This window comes from Tenrec ecaudatus, chromosome 13, assembly GCF_050624435.1.
Source record: "Tenrec ecaudatus isolate mTenEca1 chromosome 13, mTenEca1.hap1, whole genome shotgun sequence".
NCBI classification, from domain to species: Eukaryota; Metazoa; Chordata; class Mammalia; order Afrosoricida; family Tenrecidae; genus Tenrec; species Tenrec ecaudatus.
This window is the reverse complement of record NC_134542.1, coordinates 73463717-73483996: the sequence shown is the minus strand read 5'-3', so window position 1 is coordinate 73483996 and position 20280 is coordinate 73463717. Positions and strand designations below refer to the sequence as shown.

Here is a 20280-nt window from a genome sequence, read left to right as displayed (position 1 = left end):
AAGACTCATGATGTCATATGCAGACAGAACTTTGCTTGTTGAAAAGGAAGAGGACACAAAGCACTTACTGGTGAAGATAATACGATAACTTTCAATATGGATTAAACCTTGTTTTAGGCAGTGTTCTCTGGAGAAGCAAAACCAGGACAATTATGAATATGGATAAGATGATGTAGAGAAAAGCACTGTAATGGCAAATTAGTCCACACAGCAGTACAGAGAGCTCAATTCAACTCACTTTCATGGGTCAGTTAATACAGTGCTGGTCCTTCCAACTCCTGCAACCAGTAGCCCAAGACCAAGGAAGCAGGCAGTGGGGAGATGATGTGGCCAAGTGTTAACAGAGGCCAGAGGTGGAGCCTTATGGTGCAGTGATGCAAAATGGTGGACTTCGGGGTGCAGGGTCTAAAGTGATGTCAAGATGAGCAGACTTGGCCTGTAGGCAGCAGACACAGCAGTCAGGGTGGGGCAGTGCAATGGCAGGGAGCAGCAATGCACAGTGATGTGGTCCACCACAATACACAAGTTGATTCCGCCCAGTGGAGCAGAGCCCTGCATAGCCCACAGGTAGCACAGCACAAGTGAGGAGTCAAGGCAGCTAGATCAGGCAGAGTACTAGTCTGACCGCCCAAGAGGGAGAGAAAAGGGTAGGACTCCAGAGAGCCATTCATCTCTGTCGTACCTCCAAAGGAGGCCATCAAGCTGCAACCTGATTGACAGGCTAAACTCCACCCATATCTTCTTATGGGTGCCATGTTGGCACAAAAAACCTATCACATACCTCAACCTAAAGAAAGATAGTCATAACTGGACCAATAAGTAACACCATGATAAATGGAGAAAAGATTGAAGGGGTCAAGTGTTTCAATTAACCTGATGTATTTCTTTTTTTTTTAATCTTTTATTGGGGCTCATACAAGTCTGATCACAATCCATACATACATCAATTGTGTAAAGCACACTTGTACATTCATTGCCCTCATCATTCTCAAACTTCGCCTTGTGCTTGGGTTCCTGGAATCAGCTCATTTTCCTTTTCTCCCTCCCCCTCCCTCTTGGCTCCCGCCCTCCCTCAAGAACCATTAATAGTTTATAAATTAATATTTTATCTTATCTTACATTGCCCGGCGTCTCCCTTCACCTACTTTCCTGTTGCCCATCCCCCCAGAGAGGAGGTTATATGTAGATCCCTGAGACCGGTTACCCCTTTCTAGCCCCCCTTCCCTCCTGGTATCGCCACTCTCACCCTTGGTCCTGAGGGGTTCACCTGTCCTAGATTCCCTGTGTTTCCAGATCCCAACTGTACCACTGTGCATCCTCTGGTCTAACCAGGTTTTCAAGGTAGAATTGGGATCATGATAGTTGAGGGGAGGAAGCGTTTAAGAGCTAGAGGAAGGTTATGAGTTTCATTATTGCTACACTGAACCCTGAGTGACTCATCTCCTCCCCACTACCCTCTGCAAGGGATGTTCAGTTGTCTACAGATGGACGTTGGGTCCCCATCATGCTTTCTCCCCCACCCCTGGCTTTGTTGCTTGAAACCTGGTCCCCTCGGCCCTTCATGATCACACATGTTGGTGTGCTCCTTCCATGTGGGCTTTGTTGTTTCTGGGCTAGATGGCCACTTGTTTACTTTCAAGCCTTTAAGTCCCCAGACGCTATATCTCTCAATAACCAGGCACCATCAGCCTTCTTCACCACATGTGCTTATGCACACATTTGTCTTCAGCGTCTATGTGGGGAAGGTGATCACACAATGATGGTTTTTGTTCTTTGGTGTCTTCTACCTGATCCCTTCAATATCTTGTTTACTTAGGCTTGTGTGCTTCTTCTCTGTGGGCTTTGTTGCTTCTGAGCTAGATGGCTGCTTGTTTGTCTTCAAGCCTTTAAGACCCCAGACACTATATCTTTTGATAGCAGGGCACCACAGCTTTCTTCACCATGTTTGCTTATGCACACGTCTGTCTTCAGCGAGCATGTCGGGAAGGTGGGTATCATGAAATGACCTTTTAGCTGAGCAAGTTGCTCTCATATTGAGGGAATGCATATGAGGAGGCCCAATGTCACCTGCTATACTACTACTAAACCTATAAATATATGCATATAGGTCTATTTCCCCCATACTCATAAATATATTTACATATGTATATGTCTGTATTTAGGCTTCTCTGTATGCCCTTTGCCTTATACTCCTTTCCTCTATTTCCTTATTCTTTCCTCCTGTCCTACTACCATGTTCAGCCTTCATTCTGGTTTCAGTAATTCCGCTCAGTTACCTTGCCCTTGGTCACTACCAGTCCTCCCATCCCCTCCCTCCACTGGTTTTGAACCACTCATTGTTCCCTTGTCCCTGGGTTGGCCAACACCTCCTCCCTTCCCCTACCTACCACACTCTCATGTCCCTCTGGGACCATTGGTCCTGTTATTTTCTTCTCACATTGTTTGTCCAGCCTATCTTATCTAGGTGGACCTGCAGATATAGTAATATGTGCATAAAATGTGGAAGGCTTTGGCAGCACCAAAGTGGCACATAAGAACATGGCTTCAACGGCAGCAGCACTGACAAGCTAACAAACAAAAAAGCCACTGACATACAAAATTTAAAAGAAGAGAAAAAAACAAAAAGACAGCAAAAAAAAAAAAAAGAAAGCCTGTTAGTAGTTCAAGGTCTGTTTGTTGACCTTTAGGAGTGTTTTCAGGACGAGTCTGATGGGGTGCCGCATCCTGGCCCCAAAGTCCATCCTTTATACTCCCTCGAGACCTCCTTGCTCTGATTACCCCGCTGCTCCATTGCACATCCCCAGTGTTTTGCCTCAGTGTGGTGGGGTCAACTCAGTCACACATCCCCCCACTGTGTCTCAAGTGCTGTCCCATTAGGGCCATGGGTCAGTGTAGGATGTCACATCTCACCGTGGGGCCGGCTATATGGTCCTCTCTGTACATTGGGCCCTTCGAGCCAGGCTATCATCCTCTGAGCTTGGTGGGCCCAGGTGTAATCTGCTCTGTTCTTCCTCTATCCTTTGCTTCAGCTTCCTTCTGGGTGTGGTGTGGTAGGTCAGTTCCGTTCCCACACCAGATGATCTATTTTCATTTTCTGTAGTACTCCCTTCGATGGTGGGGTCGGGCTAATTCTGGTTGGGGCCGGTGGATGGTCCAGTCTCTTTGTGTATTCCTCCACGCTTTATGTTGCCCTCTGGTTTGGCATGTCATAGGGGGCTGGGGGGGATCCATATGCATCTTCCAGTTCTATGAGGACACAACCAATACTCTCCCCCTGGGTGGGTTAGTGCCCTGTTTCCCTCATGACATCTACTCGGTTTCTTCCCACCCCGCTTCTCTCTCCACCTGCCCCTATTCCCTTTCTTTATGTTGGGCTCTCAAGTACCTCACTAGGTGTGGCCTGCCCTCCCTCCAACTGTCTATGCTTCCACCCATTTTTTGCAAGATAGGTGTTTATTCTTCTATTCCTAGCATGTTGATTATACTTACCTCAGGGGACTCGTGTTATACCTTGACCTTTTGAGTTTGGCTTACCTCACTTAACATGATTCCTTCTAGCTCTTCCCAAGAAATGATGTGTTTCATGTGGTCACCCATGCTTTTCAGTGCTGCATAGTACTCCATTGTGTGTATGTGCCAGGGTTTACTAATCCACTCATCTATAGAAGGAAACTTAAGCTGTTTCCAAGTCTTTGCGATTGTCAATTGTGCCACAATAAACATTAGAGCGCATATTACTGGTCGTGTTTTATTTGCTACTTCCACCAGGTATATGCCCAGTAGAGGAATGGCTGGGTCATAAGGTAGATCAATTTCTATTTTCTTTAAGTATCACTAGATTGCTTTCCACAGTAGTTCTATAATTCTACATAACCACCAGCAGTGGAGGAGGATTCCTACTTCACCATGCCCCTCCAACACTGTGGCTCTCTGATTTGCTGATTTGGACTAGCCTCAGGGGTGTTAGGTGGTATCTCATGGTTGTTTTGATTTGCATTTCTCTTATGGCTAATAACCTGGAACACTTTCTCCTGTGCTTATTGGCCATATGGGTCTCCTCCCTAGTGAAAGTTCTTTTCAGTTCTTTTGCCCACTTCCTTAAGGGGGTTAACTATTTTCCTCTTTTTGCAGGTCATGATGGTGTTGTAGATTTTAGAAATGAGCCCTTTGTCTAATGTGTCATTACTGAAAATCTTCTCCCAGTCTGTGGGTTGTCTTGTCACCCTCTTGGTGAAGTCTTTCGTGGTACACAGGTGCTTTATTCTTATTAAATCCCATTTGTTGATTTCCAGTTCACCTGTGTATGTACCCTTCCCTATTGCAGTGAGCCTATGAGTTCCATGGGCCAGTGCTCTGAGATTAATGCCAATTCCCTCCGTGATGGTCCTGATGGTTTGGGGTTTAACTTCTAGGTCTGTGATTCACCTTGAGTTTAGTCTTGTGCATGGGGTGAGGTACAAGTCTTGTTTCATCTTTCTACTTGTGGATAGACATGTTTTCCAGCACCACTTGTTAAAAAGGGCATCTGCTTCTCACTTGATGGTTTGGGGACCCTTATCTAAGATCAGTTGTCTATATGCTGATGGTTTTATTCTTGGGCTTTCTATTCTTTTCCACTGGTGTGAGTGTCTATCATTGCGCCAGTACCACGCTGTTTTCACCACTGTAGCTGTATAATAGGCATTAAAATCGGGTAAGGCAAGTCCTCCAACTTTGTGCTTCTTCTTGAGGAGTTCTCTGCTATTTCTGGGTTTCTTCCCTCTCCATACGAAATTGGTGGTCAGTTTTTCCAATTCTTTGAAAAAGGTTGATGGTATTTGAATTGGTATAGCATTGAACTTGTAAAGTGCTTTAGGTAGGACTGTCATCTTTACGATGTTGATCTTTCCAATCCATGATGTGAATTGAATATCCCACAAATGGGGATGTTCTTCCATTTGTGGAGGTCACTTTTGGTTTCCTGTAATAGGGTTTTATAATTTTTCTTACATAGGTCTTTAGTATTTTTTTGTTAAATATATTCCTAGGTATTTCAGTTTGTTCTTAGCTACTGTGAAGGGTACTTCCATCTTAATCCCCTCTTCCATGGTCCTGTCTGATGTGTATAGAAAACCTACCAACTTCTGTTTAATGATCTTGTATCTTGCTACTCTTCCATATTCCTCTATCACTGCAAGTACTCCAGCTGTGGAGCTTTTGGGGTTTTCAATGTACAGGATCATGTCATCTGCAAATAGCGATAGTTTCACCCCTTCCTCTCCCATTTGGATGCCGTTGATGTCCTTCTGCTATCTTATGTTGTTAGTCAGAACCTCCAAAATGATATTGAATAGAAGTGGTAGCAGGGGACATTCTTGTCTTATAAACTTTTTCAGTGGAATTGTTCTGGTCTTTTCTCTATTGAGTATGATGTTGGCTGTTGGTCTTTCATAGATAGCTTGTATAAGCTTGAGGAACTTTCCTTCCAATCCTATCTTCATGGGTGTCTTGATTAAGAATGAGTGTTGGATGTTGTCAAATGCTTTTTCTGCTTCTATGGATATTATCATATGATTTGTATCCTTTTTATTCTCGATGTGATGTATAATATTGATAGATTTTCGAATGTTAAATCATCCCTGCATCCCTGGGATGAATCCTACCTGGTCGTGGTGGATGATATGTTTTATATACTTTTGTATTCTATTGGCCAATATTTTGTTAAGGATTTTTGCATCTATGTTCATTAGAGATATTGGTCTGTAATTCTATATGCCTGTGGGGTCTTTGCTTTGTTTGGGTATCAAAGTAATGCTGACTTTGTTAACTGAGTTTGGGAGTTTGCCATCTTCTTCTATGTTATGGAATACTTTGTGGATGATCGGTGTCACCCCTTCCCTGAATTCTTGCTAGAAGCCTGCTGTGAAACCATCTGGTCCTAGAGCCTTTTTTGTTGGTAGGTTCTTGATGACCCTCACGATTTCTTTTCTCACTATGGTTTTGCTGAGGTTCCTGATCTCTGTTTGAGATAATCTAGGGATGCACTGTTTTTCCAAATATTTATCCATGTCTTCCATTTTTCTGAATTCATTAGAATACAGACCTTCATAGTACTTTGTGATTATCCTTTTAATCGCATTGGGGTTTGTTGTTATTGCCCCTTTTTCATCCCTCATCCTGATTATTGATGTTTGCTCCTTTCTATCCTTGGTAAGCTTTGCCAGAGGTACCCTTGGTTGCCTTTGCTTTTCTGGAAATCTTCTTATTAATTTCCAGGTTTATGGCACGGTGATCTGAGAGAGATGTCTGGATAATATCTATGTGTTTGAATTTACTCAGGCTGGACTTGTGTCCCAGCATCTGGTCTATTCTTGAAAAAGATCCATGTGGATTTGAAAAGAATGTGAAACCTTTTGATTTTGGAGGGAAAGCTCTATAGATGTCTATCAGGCCCTGTTGCCTAATTACATTGTTTAGCTCTATGGCCTCTTTGCTGAGCTTCTTTCCCAGTGATCTCTCGTTCTCTGATGGTGGAGTGTTAAAGTCACCTACTATGATTGTTGATTCTGTGATTTCTTTTTTCATCTTTTTATTGTTTGTTTGACAAAAGTCGCCGCACCATTATTAGGAGCCTAAATATTCAATATGCTAAGTGCTTCCTGGTTTACTGAACCTTTGAACATTATGTAGTGTCCCTCTTTGTCTCTTTTTTATAGTTTGGATCTTGAGGTCCATTTTGTCAGAGATTAAGATAACCACCCCTGCCTTTTCTGAGTTACAATTTGATTGGTAAACTTTCTACCAACCTTTATTCTTAGCATATTCTTGTCTGCACACTTAACATTTGTCTCTTGCAGACAACAGATTGATGGATTATGTTTTCTGAGCCAGTCCTCCAGACTTTTTCTTTCAATGTATGGATTGAGTCCATTGGTTATCAAGTTATTTTCACTATCTGTGGATTCATAGCTGTTATGCCCTGTTTTGTATTTTGAGTCTTTACCTATCTCACTTCATATCAGTGTGCTGTGTTTGAGTGGAGAGTTTATAGCTTGTCTTCTTTTCCACCTGAGTCCCTGTTGTCCTGGTAATTGTTTCTGGCATGTTGCCTTCTAGATGGAGATAGGATATAAGGTGGTGTCCTGTTTGTTCTTGGTGCTCCTCTGGCCATAGTGAGTCAGCCAGTATCTTCCGCAGGGTTAGGTGACTTGCAGCATATTCTCTGAGTCTTTCCTTGTCCTGGAAGACTCTTATCTCACCATCTATCTTGATGGATAACTTGGCAGGGTACAGGATTCTGGGGGAGTCGTTTTTTTTCTTTCAGCTTTTTGAAGATGTTGCTCCATTCTTTCCTCCTCTTTATGGTATCTGCTGATAGATCTGAGCATATTCTTACCTGTGCTCCTTTGTATGTGACTGTCTTCCTTTCTCTTGCTGCTCATAAACTTTTCTCTTTTTCCACTAAGTTGGATATTTTTACTATGATATGTCTTGGAGTGTTCTTCTTGGGATTTAGTCTAGCTGGCGTCTTTTCTGCTCCCTGTATGAGTGTCTGGTTTTCCCTTGTTAGGATGGGAAACTTTTCTTCCAGAAATTCCTTTGCTATCTTGGCGGTCAACTTGTATATTGTGTTATGCTCCTGTAGACCGATTATTCAAATATGATTCCTCTTCATAGCATCTGTCATTGATCTCTGGCTATCTTCTGTTTTTTAATTTTTCTATTTGACTGTTTTTCTCACTTAGGTCTGTTTAAGTGTCCTTGAGATCACTGATATGGTTCTCTCCCTCCTCAAGTCTGATCATAAATTCTGTGACCTTGTGTGTGGCTTCTGCTACCTCCTCTGTTAGTTCCTGCAGTTCCCTTTGGTGGGTTCCATCCCCTTTATGGTGGACTTCATCTCCTCTATTGTGGACTTAATCTCCTCATTGCATCCTTATTCTGGGTTGATGTATTACTGCTCCTGTATTACTGTGATCAGACTTCTGAAGATTTCCTTCCTTATCTGTTTCTTACATGGGAGACATTAGTTCTGCTACTATGTTTCATCTCTGTGTTTGTTTGTTTTTTGTTGTTGTTGTTGGTAGTGATGTGGTCTGTTGATTTTTCCTTGATCCTTTCATAGGAAAGGATCATTCTTCTGGGAGACCAGGGTAATATTATCTGTGTTACTGTTAAGGATTACTTCAGGCATCTGCCTATGACCTACTATTATGATGGGTCAGACTTCTGTGTAGGCAGAGTTCCCCGAAGGCTTAGTGACCCACAGTGGTGAGATGTTTCAGCAACTGGAGTGGGGGCTGGCACCTTAGTGAGTTCCCTCAGGCTGCTTTGACCTGGTTTGTCAGGGTACACTTAGCAGTCCCTTTTTTGGTATAGTAATAAAAAAGAATTTAAAATGTTAAAAAAAATTTTAATGAGTTTTAACAAAATTTTGGGTGGAAAAAGAAAAAACTGGAGAGAGAGGAAGAAGGAGAAGCTATCAAAGAGGAGAGAAAAGAAGTGATAACAGAAGTAGAAGGAGAAGAAAAAAAGAGATAGAAGGAAAACCTATAGAAAAGGGGCAGAAGAGAAGTACTAGCAATAATGAAAAAGGAGGAAGAAAGAAGAGAGAAAAGACAACACAGAAAGTAAAAGAAAGAAAAGAGAAAAACCAGCACGAGATAAAAGATGTATATATGTATACAGATATATAAAAATTTTCCCCCTTTATTCCCCTCTAAGTTCTAGTGATGCCCAATAGAACGTGGAAGTGGGGGATGCCTTGCTGTCCCGGGATGTGGTTCTGATCTGGGCTCCGGTGTGGGGCTATGTCAGCGGAAAATGCTCTTCAGATCACCAAGCCCTTCCAGGTCCCTGCAGGCCGGCAGGGTTGAGCCTGTGGGCAGAGGCTACACAGGCAGGAGCAGCCCCCCAAGGGAGGACTTCCTGTAACAGCTGGCAAAGGCTGGGGCCACGAAGGGTGCTGAGAGAGGCACAGGCCGCAGCGCCCGCCTCCTATGCCGTCTGGGAAGGACTGGGGCAGGTTTAGACACTGGCACTGGGCACTCCGCAGGCCTTAGCTGTTGTGAGAGCTGGCTGGGGAACACAGATGTCTCCCGCAGGGACCGCAAAGCTGTGTCCTAGGCTCCCTAGCAGGCAGGGACGAATATTTCTTATGCCGCCGACCCTGTGAGCGGTGCAGGCTCCGCAGAGACGTGGTCCTAACCGGATCGGACAGTGGCGGCTCTGGCGAGAAACAGCAGGCAATGGCTCTTGTGCTCCGCCCAGGAAGGAATGTGTCACAGCAGGCTCAGAGCTGCTGGCCGCTGGAATCCTCGCAGCACACCGTGGAGGGCAAGGCCACTCCCACAGGAGTGCAACACCCTGTCGCTCGTGCTACCAGTAGGCAGGGGTACCCACTGTTGCTCCCGGAGCTGTTGAAGCTGTAAGGGGCGCCCTCGGCAGGCAGGCTTTGTGCACCGGGACACGGCTACAGGTCTCCACGGTGGCGCAGGCCAGCCTGAAGTGGCTCCGGCAGAAATGCAGTGTCAGGGGTAGAAGCAGGATGGGCTCTAGTGTGGCTTGTGCCTAGTCCACCATCTTCCGATAATCCAACCTGATGTATTTTAATAGGAAAACCTGTTTAAGCCCTCTTTGATATGTCAAAAATCAAAGAAGTCACCTGGAAGACTAAGAAGCACCTGACACAAGCCATGATATTTTTAATTGAGTCATATACATGGTAAACCTAGACAACGAATAAGGAAGACCTAAGAAATATAAGAACTGATGCCTTAGAAATCTAGAGTTGGCAAAGAAAATTAAATAGACCTTGACCTGATAGAATAATGAACAAATTTATCTGGCAAGAATTATAACCAGTTGGTGAAACTTCATCTCATGGACTGTGGTTTGTTTCAAAATGCAAGATTTTCTTGTTTTGGAATGAATCATTGCACATATTTATTTTGGAAATTAAATTTTGCTATCTTTGTTTTTTTCTCCATGCAAAATAAACAACACCTGTTGAAGTTCCTCTTTTGAACTTTTATGATTTACTTTTTTCTAACCATTTCCTATCATCAAGAAGGATAAATCTTTGGAGAAGGCTGTCATGTTGGATAAAGTCCGTGAAAAGGGGAAGGGCCTCAGTGAGAGTGGTACCAGTGGCTTACATACCCAAACAACTGTGCGGTTGGTTCAGGACCAGGCAGAATTTTATTCTGTGGGACATAGGGTTGCTATGAGTCAAAACTGAGTGGACAGCACATAACAACAATAATTCTATACTAGGGATGCATTACAATATATTTATCCAATGACGTATTGGTAGACGTAAAAATTGGTGCCAAAGTTCTTGTTACCATCATACCACATTAAGAAAACATATTTGTATATGTCATCTTTTACAATAGGGCTTTAATTCTGTGTATCAGGGTCAATAATCTGTGCATCTCCCTTATTAACAAATACTGTAAGATTGTTTTTCAAAAACTGCTGAAATAGGTCACATGGGAAAATACATGTTCCTGTACCTTGCACTGAACATAATTTTTCATTTACATATTACTAATTTAATAGAGGGAAGATTGATACATATTTTGAATTTTTCTCATGACTAGAGGGTAGCATACATTTAGGTACTGTAATTTTTCCTTCTCTATAGCCATTGTAATTTTTTCCAGTACAGATTTCAGTCCATTTAACATTGCAAAAGTATTGTGACTATTAGAAATATTAATTAACCCCCTATCACATTTGTTGTAAATACATTTTACAGTTTATCATTTGTCTTTCCTTTTGGTTGTGAACTATTTGTTTGTTTTAAGTACACTTTTTTAATTTAATAAAATACACCTCTTTATTAGTGGCTATAGGTACCTTGTGTTGCTTAGTAAATTTTTCTCCACTTCTAAAATTGTATGAATATGAATAACAATAATTTTCCTTGTATTTAAAAAAATTCATCTTCAATCCATTCATAAACTTTTTATAAATAAGCTGATCTACTCAATTGCTTTATATCTAACAAGAGCAGTCTTCAAAAAGTCCATGTGAAATGCATATTATGAAAAAACTGCATGGATTCCAAAATGTTTCATACCAAAATATGCTTTTACTAAATTATTAGAACATATCTAAACTAGATCTACTTTGAGGTACTAATTGGAATAAGATAACCATTTAAAAAGAGCCCTTATGAGAGCAACATATATTCTGCTAATTTGAAATAAGGAGAAGTGCCAAATTATGGTGAAGCTTGTGTAGAAGTAGTGAAATCTCTAATGTTTAATGAAAAGTTTCTAGGGAGAATTCTCCAAATAAATCCACAGTTTACAAATGAATAATGCATTTTAAGAAGGGACAAGATGCTGAAGGTGAAGCCTACAAGGGAACCATCCACATCAATTGCCACGTGCTAATTGAAAAGAACAGCAATTAATAGCAGAAGTAATAGACAGCTCTACTGGTTCAGTTCACACAATTCTGACTAAAAAATCAAAGTTGAGCAAACTATGTGAAATCAGTGCCAAAACAATTGCACCAGATTCAGCTACAGATAAGAGAAGGGCTTTCAAAGGAAATTTTAAACAGGTGAGATCAAAATCCTGAAACTTTCCTTTGAAGAACTGCAGCAGAAGATGAAACAGGGCTTGACCGGTACCCCCCAAAGAGATAGCAGGACCAAATCAGGAGGAGGAAGTGGCCCAGACAAAGCAAAGATCATGGTGACCGTTTTGGGGGTACTCAAGGCATTTTGTTATTTACTTTCAGTCGGGCCAAAGAATAGCATTTGCTTATTATAAGAGTGTTTTGAGAATGTTTGCTAAAATGCTTGATTTTTTTAACTGAAAATCACTTGAGAAAACTTCATCAAAGGATATCCAACCACAGCAATGTTGCTTATCAAACAAGGACAGTTTTGTGACCATTTTCCTGGGATATCATTAGGTATCTATCTCACAGTCCTGTTGGGTTTCTTTGACTTTATTTGTATCCTAATGTTAAAAAAATTTTTGGAAAGCACCATTTTTGACATAGTTAAATTCCCAGGATGGTCTAAATAACTGGTATCATTACTTACCAAAGTGTTTTAGTTTAATAGAGCTTGTGCTGATAAATTAAGTTTGTATTTTTTTATATTTTACATTATTTTTTCTGTAACATTATTTAAGTCCCTTCTTACTACTCGATCAATAACTATAGCTTGGATACATTACCTAATTGTAATAACCACAGTATAGAATCTCTTGAAAAACTTTAAAATATTGCTCTACTAAACTTTCATTCTTTCCTGAAGATATTTGGTTGACATTACAAAGCATCCCTCACCCTTCACTCATTGACTTCCTAATAATCTCATGTGATTGTCCTGACTCTCGATGAAATCTATGCAGATTACCCCTTGGGAAGTTCAACAAGATAGCCTCCTAAACATTCCAGGTTAACCTTTCGGCCCTGAATTTAACTGGTTGGCAGAACATCTTAAAAGCCACTGTTTTGATAAATCTTCTTTTGAAGGAACCGTAGGGAGACTGAGACAAGTGTATCACCGAGGCAATATGTCTGGAACCACGCATTGATTGAGACTTGTTTCAACATGGTTTGTTTGGAATAAGCCCCCTGATGGAATGAACTGGGACCCGACCAGCTGTACTTTCCGAATTACCCACGTGTCACGTAAAGGGAGCGAATCAACATCTCCTCAGGAATGATTCTGATTAGAGGACAGTGGGCCGATGAACAAAAAAAGAAGGAAGAAAAAGAGAAAGGAAGGAAAGAGGAGAAAGACAGAAAAAAAGAAGGAAGGAAAGAAAGAAAATTGCCCAAGATTCTACAAACAGTAAAAACGTCCTACAAAAACAAATGAGAAATAAATAGTTTTCAAATAAATAGAATCAGAGAAATTGTTGTCACCGGGGCAATACAGGGCAGTCCTATGTGGGACAGAATAGGACTCTGCTATAGGTTTTTCAATTGTTGACTTTTTAGAAGTGATTTTCAGACCTCGCTTTAAAGGTACTTCTGGATAAATTTAAATTCAAACTTCCCACGTCAAAGAAATTACCTATAAAATATTAATATCCTAGACTGGATTCTCTAGAGAAGCAAAAACCAGTGAAGCTTCTCTCTCACTCTGTAAATTTCTATTAAGAAAATGGCTGCTTGTAATTGATTGATTCCCCCTGTCTCCCCCCTTCCCCCTACCTTCCCCTTAACCTCCTGGTATCTCTACTCTCCTTGTTGGCCCTGAGGGGTTTATCTTCCCTGTGTTGTGGGCTCTTATCTGTAGCAGTGTGCATGTTCAGGTCTAATCCAATTTGTGAGGTAGAATTGAAGTCGATCACAAGGATCAACCCATCCCAGGGGGACGAACAACAGAAAAGTGGGAGTAGGGTGACAGAGGATGATGTAAGATATGAAAATAATCATGTATAACTTATCAAGGGTTCATGAGGGAGGACAGGAGGGGATAAAACGAGGAGCTGATATAAAGGGATCAAGTAGAAAAAAAACACTTTGAAAATAATGATGGCAGCATATGTGCTTGACACACTAGATGATTATATGGATTGTGATAAGAGATTTAAGAGCTCCCAATAAAATATTTAATTTTTAAAAAGGAAAGAATAAGACAACTAACATGAATGTCAGAAGAGACCCTGAAACCTGCTTTTGAATGTAAAACCCTCATAAAATTATAAATAACATCATTAACCTTTAAAAAAACAAAGAAACTAGCTCACAGAGTTGTAGAAGTGGGAAAGTCCCAGTTCAGACAAGTTCCAAATCTGTTGATAAAATGTTAGGTTGGGGCTTCTCCCCATTCACATAGCTGCAAGACTGGTAAAGCCAAGATAAACGGGAAGACAATAGGCTTATGTCTGCAAAAGCAAGTGAATCCAAGGAAGACAAGCCAGGTGGTAGGCTGCTGCTGATTGCCAGGGTTATCAACACGGTGGCCACTGACTCAGTCAGAAGAACACAAAGGTCAACAAGTGAGACGCAGGATCCAGCAAACCATCAATCGGGTTTTTTCACAGCCATCACTTTTATTTGAAGCAGGCCACATCTCCAAAGAATTTACCTGAATGATTTTCTATTCAGCACGGATCTAATTATGGAGGTGATTACATTGTGTTCAATTTAAGTTTGAACTGCCAAACCATGGAGAATATTGGCTCTGTCAAGTTGACACAAAATCTTAACTATCACAATTAGTAAACACAAATCCATCAATAGATAGAAAAGAAATGTATTTTAAACAAATGAGTTTTAGTTTAGAAATGCAATGGTGGTGTAAAATTTTTTAAATCAATGAATTTACCTTGCAAAGAGAAGTTACCATGTAATCTATGTAAGATTTACTCAGTAGATGCAGAAAAAGCATTTGACAAAATTCAATTAAGATAAAAAACTCTCAGTATACTGTTGCTATCAGGAGTCATCAGATCAGTTCGGACCCATTGGAAGCCCGTATTCAAGAGGACAGAGCGCTGTTCCATCCTGCACGGCATGCACATCATTGTTAGGGCTACCCCCACTGTTGCATCTGCTGCCTCAATCATTCCATCGAGGCCCCTCTCCTTTGCTAGCGCCCTGCCTCCCATGAGGACCTTCTCTAGGCACTGGTCTGTCTTGGTAATGTGTGCAATGTACATTAGTGTATGTTTAAGATATGGAGAACAGTGCGCAGTGACATTTCTCAGTAAACCAGTAATAGAAACTTTCTCATTTTGATAAAGGACATCTAAGGAAAATCTATAGCTTATACTTCATGGTGAAATGTCAAATACTGGGCACTATGAATAAGACAAAGAAGAATAGGAATAAGCAAATATTTACTCTGACCATTTTTATTGAACATTTCAATGGTCGTCCTATCACGTACAATAAAGAAAAATGAATAAATGAAATGCAGAGATACTGAGATGCCACAAAACCCGTTATGCTGATCAACAAGATCATGTATGAAGAAAATTTTAAATCTGAAAAACTATTAATAGAACTAAACAATGCATTTAATGATTTTATCTACCATAATGCTAAAATATGCAGGCTATTTAGGAATGAATTTAAGAACGCGTGCAATATCTCTAAAGCTATGAAGGCTGACAATCATAAAGAATATGTAACTAAGTAGACAGATCAGTGCACAATTTTATAAAATGCAAGATTCAACACTATTGGGATAATTCTAATAAAATATATCAGACCATCACTTTCTTTGTAGAATATTATTAGGTGATTTTTAAATTTACATGAAAATACAAGGTACTTAAAATAGTTAAAACTTGTTAACAAAAAATAATTTACCTCTATGACTTCAGGACTTATAAAACTATATTCATTGAAAAAAATAATATTGACATAAACAAATATATCAAAGAAACAAATTGAGGAGTTCAGTAATAGACTGAAAATATCTCAATTGATTTTTTAATGAGATCACCAAAACAATTCAATAAGGTAAAGGGAATGTTGTCCACCAAAAGTTCTGTAACACTTGCTAAGGTGGAAAGTGAACCTCACCCCAAATTCACACTATACACAAACCCCACAATCAACCGTAGACCTAACTCTAAAAAGTTGAAGCAATAAAACGTTTAAAATCATGCATAGAAAAATATCTTTGATACCTTGGTGAGCTTTTTGTTTTGCAAAAATATCACCAGTGGCGCCTAGCAGATAATCACTGGTCAAGTGCATGAGCCAGTCAGGGTGCAATGTAGCAACGATGAAACATACAACTTTCCTCTAGTTCCTAGATGCTTCCTTCCTCTCCCCCAACCCCAACCACTATCATGATCCCAATTCTACCTCACAAACCTGGCTAGATCAGAGGATGTACACTGGTACAGATAGGAACTGGAAACACAGGGAATCCAGGACAGATGATCCCTTCTGAACCGGTGGTGAGAGTGGCGATACAGGGAGGGAGAGGGAAGGTGGGGTAGGAAGGGGGAATCGATTATAAGGATCTACATATAACCTCCTCTCTGGGGGAGAGACAACAGAAAAGTGAGTGTAGGGAGATGTCAGACAATGTAATATATGACAAAATAATAATAATTTATAAATTATCAAGGCTTCATGAGGGAGTGGAGAGTGGAGAAAGAGGGGGGGGAAGGAGGAGCCGATAACAAGGGCTCAAGTAGAAAGAAAATGTTTTGAGAATGTTGAGGGAAACAAATGTACAAATGTGCTTGACACAATGGATGGATGGATTGATTGTGATAAGAGTTGTATGAGCCCCCAATAAAATGGTAAAAAGAAAATTAAAATGTTGATTTTATTATCTTAATTTGTGTGCTTTTCACTACATATAAAGCTGTAAATATAAGGAATGAGGAAATATGAGCTTGTATTCTGAGCCTTTATATGTAACAATTCATTGGGCCTAAATCAACTTTAAGAACTCAGAATCAAATTGTGTGCCTTCTGGGAGGTACATTACATTGTTTATATTACATCAACTCTCTGTCTCATGTAGGTCTTCACTGGGATCTTCACGGCAGAAATGTTTCTCAAGGTCATTGCTATGGACCCTTACTATTACTTCCAAGAAGGCTGGAATATTTTCGATGGTTTTATTGTGAGCCTCAGTTTAATGGAATTGGGTTTGGCGAATGTGGAAGGATTGTCAGTCCTCCGATCATTCCGGCTGGTAAATGAGCTAAGAGAATCTATAATGTTTACTTTGTAATTAATTTAAGTAGCCTTCCTCTTCAGTTAATAGTAATTATCAGATGCTGACTAATTTTCATATTCTTTAGATGCACTTATAAAATAAACCAAATTGTTTCACAACCAAAGGTAATTTCTCCATCTTCATACCCATAATAGGCAGATTAAATTTATTCAAACAAATAGTTGAATGTTATCTCATTATTTATTGAAGAATGAGAGCCACATCAGAGTGAAAAAAAAGGAAGAAATCACAGGTAGCCCACATCACCAGTAAATGACCATATAGTTCACTCTTAATAGAAATTTACTTAGCCGTGAATGAGGTTGGTTGGGATTTAGCAAGGGAGCCTTTTGGCGGGAGCTCAAGAATTAGTTATTCATTGCTCCCCTTGTTTCCATAGGAAAAAAATATATTTGGCGGGACCAAGAATCATGTACAAAGGAGGGAGTAAATAAAGCCAATAGCTTTCCCAAGTCACAAAGTCCACTAAAAAATTACTTATATCCTATGAGTTTTCAAGAAAAATATCTTTCTTTTAGTTCTCATACTTGAGTTCACTCTAATTATAACTACTTAGCAAATACTAGAAGTTATAAATATACTTATGAAAGACAGCTTATTATGGATGGTTTATCTTAAACAGTAATTAATCCCAAGGCTTTGACGTGAAATCTTTTTTAGAATATTTCCCTTACCACCTTCAAAGTCACATCTATGTCGTACCCTTAGAGCTATGATGTCCTTCCCTTAGTTTAGAAATAGGTGTCATTTTAGACAGAAGAATATGAAAATGAAGCAAAGATTAGAAATGGCTGTATGGCAAATAGCATCAACTAATGCTCATAAATATTTAGCAAACTTGCATGATAATGTGATACAATTAGCAGAACTGGAGAGTATGGTATCTTTAGTGGTTTTACTAATGTCTCAAGCTCTTCTGCATGAATGATTTCTTGGGGTTAATTAAACACTTCAGTGCTTATATTCACTACTTTGAGACATTTGGATACCAATGATAATGCACATCTTAGCCTGACATTCACTGAAGCTTCTGAAATAAAATGCTGCTGCTCGTTAGCCAGGAATGGTACTTGAGAGGCCTCTACGAGCTAATACAACCAACGTGTCGAGCAGGGGCAGAAAGCCATTTACTCTCTTTAATGAGTTAATTAAGTCACCAAAGACATAAAGTTGACACGATTCAGTGTATTACTTAAGTCCAAATAAGTCTACTTTAAATACTAATAATCTGCTCTAAAACAGTTTTCAGCTTAAATGACTAAAGAGTGAGATTATAACAATCTAAAGATTGCAAGGATTGTTTCAGCTCTTATAATGCATATAATCTGTGTTACTAGTATTTGCATTTATTAATTTCAACATGCTATATTAAGTGAACTGAAAATATATTCACTTTGTGCTTTTAAATGATGAGAGTCTCTACTTTCTGAGACAACTTCTGTTATTGAACCATTATTTAACTGTAGCTATCTCAGTTCCTTACTGAAAAATAAAAGGTATATATATAATATATGCTTACAGTAGGAATCTATAAAAGTTGATGAATTTTATTACTAAAAAGCCACAATAAGACTATGTAATATGATAATTTTATTTATAATATGGACGAGTTCAGAGTGAAAACAAAAAAACCTAAAGATAATGGAAGACTGCTGCTTAGTTCAATGATAGTCGTACACACTAATAATTTATCCTTCTCAATGGAGACAGTCATCCTGTAGAATTTCCCTGTACATAAAGCTGCAGATTATTTAGAAGGTAGGTCAATAACAACCTTCTTGCTTTGGTTTCCAGCTCCGAGTTTTCAAGCTGGCAAAATCCTGGCCCACACTGAACATGTTGATAAAGATCATTGGCAACTCAGTGGGGGCACTGGGAAACCTCACCTTGGTCTTGGCCATCATCGTCTTCATTTTTGCCGTGGTCGGCATGCAGCTCTTTGGTAAGAGCTACAAAGAGTGTGTCTGCAAGATCTCCAATGACTGTGAGCTCCCACGCTGGCACATGCACGACTTCTTCCACTCCTTCCTGATCGTGTTCCGAGTGCTGTGTGGGGAGTGGATAGAGACCATGTGGGACTGTATGGAGGTCGCTGGCCAAACCATGTGCCTTACTGTCTTCATGATGGTCATGGTCATTGGGAATCTAGTGGTATGTAAATGATATTTTACTCATTTTCACTAAAAGAATGTGTAAATATTAAGTAAAAAGATAACGGCATGTTCAACTGAGGAATATTTTATGCGGTTATTTTGTATCAAAGACATTTTCAGTTCTCAATTATTCATGACTACAGGAGCCAGTTATAATTTTAATTATGTGTGAGAGTCTGAGTAGACTAGAGATATAATTCCATAAACACACATAGGCGTTTAAGAGAGTTTTATATAAAGTATAATTGTACATTAAGAAAGCATCCCAACCCAGTTCAGATCAAGTCCCTGAATTTGGTATTAGACCATATGTCTGAAACCAATCTATAAAGTCCTCTTCAGACTCACGAAACACATGCAATGACAGGAAGATCACAAGTCAGTGGGTAGGAAGTCTTGTGAATACGGTGGCATTGTAAGCATCTCAGTGGTGGCAGGGGACTCCACGTGGCTTCTCCTGCTCCCAGGGCTGCATCAGGGTAGGTCCATGTGGCTTCTCCTGCTACCAGGGCATGGAGTCTATCAACGTAGTGCCATGTGTCTTGTCAGTAGTGAGTCTTCAAGGGAGTGAGAAGACAGAGGGAAATGTCTCCTGCCTCCAAGGAGGAGAAACCAGAATTCCAAGAATCCTTAGAGAAATGCTGTGCCCACAAATAGGCCTCACTGGCTATATCCTATTGATAGCCTAGATTCCACCCCTACACTCTTAATCCTCAAATTGACACCAGATTATGTAACTACCATACTATTGTAATCCACAGAAACCTTCAGAATACTTTTTTCAACCAAAGTTGTTACTCTTTTGTGGAGAGAACCTTTCTGCTTTCTATCTTTTACTTCCTGCTGAAGCATGGAAATGCTACTGAGAAAAAGCATTAATTTTATTTAAAGCACTAAAAATGAGTGACTTGAAAATATTTCAAATAAATTAGAAACCATTTCAGCCCATAATTCACCATTAGAGGCATATTTATTACCTATAAAGTACATTGTGAGCAAGTAGCTCACGCTAAGAAACAGTTACGATCATATTATTTAAAATAAACCATGTCTGGAAACCACTATACTGAGATGTAGAGGCATATGAAGAAAGAATAGGAAGATATGTATGATACTCAAAAGAATAAAAATAAGAAGTTACTGTTATTTGGATCATTATGAAAGATTGTAAAAACAAAGTACCACATGTCAAATTCAAAATATGACCACATGGCTCTTTTGGCATGACAGGTATGACCAGAGAAAATCTTAACAAATAGTTCACACCTGACATGTTTTTAATTGAAGTATAAGACATCACCTGGTAGATCATCCTCTGAATTGGGCCCTTATGGGTCTCCCTGTCATATGTACTATGGTAGTTATCTGAGTTTTTATGTCTTCTTAATAGTATTGTGGGAGCAAAGAACAACAGTCCCTGAGAGAAGTATCAAGATCTTATATTTCAAATAT

At 39.9% G+C, this 20280-nt stretch overlaps 1 protein-coding gene across 12 annotated transcripts in view; it reads left to right on the top strand.

Moving 5' to 3' along the window:
- The window catches only part of SCN2A (sodium voltage-gated channel alpha subunit 2), a 103619-nt gene that overhangs the window by 49043 nt on the left and 34296 nt on the right, over positions 1 to 20280 (top strand). For all 12 annotated transcript variants that reach the window (XM_075530448.1, XM_075530443.1, XM_075530444.1 and 9 more), the window contains exons 14-15: positions 16457 to 16630; positions 18470 to 18826. In XM_075530448.1, coding sequence (XP_075386563.1) covers positions 16457 to 16630; positions 18470 to 18826 — 531 coding nt within the window. The remainder of the gene's footprint in view (positions 1 to 16456; positions 16631 to 18469; positions 18827 to 20280) is intronic.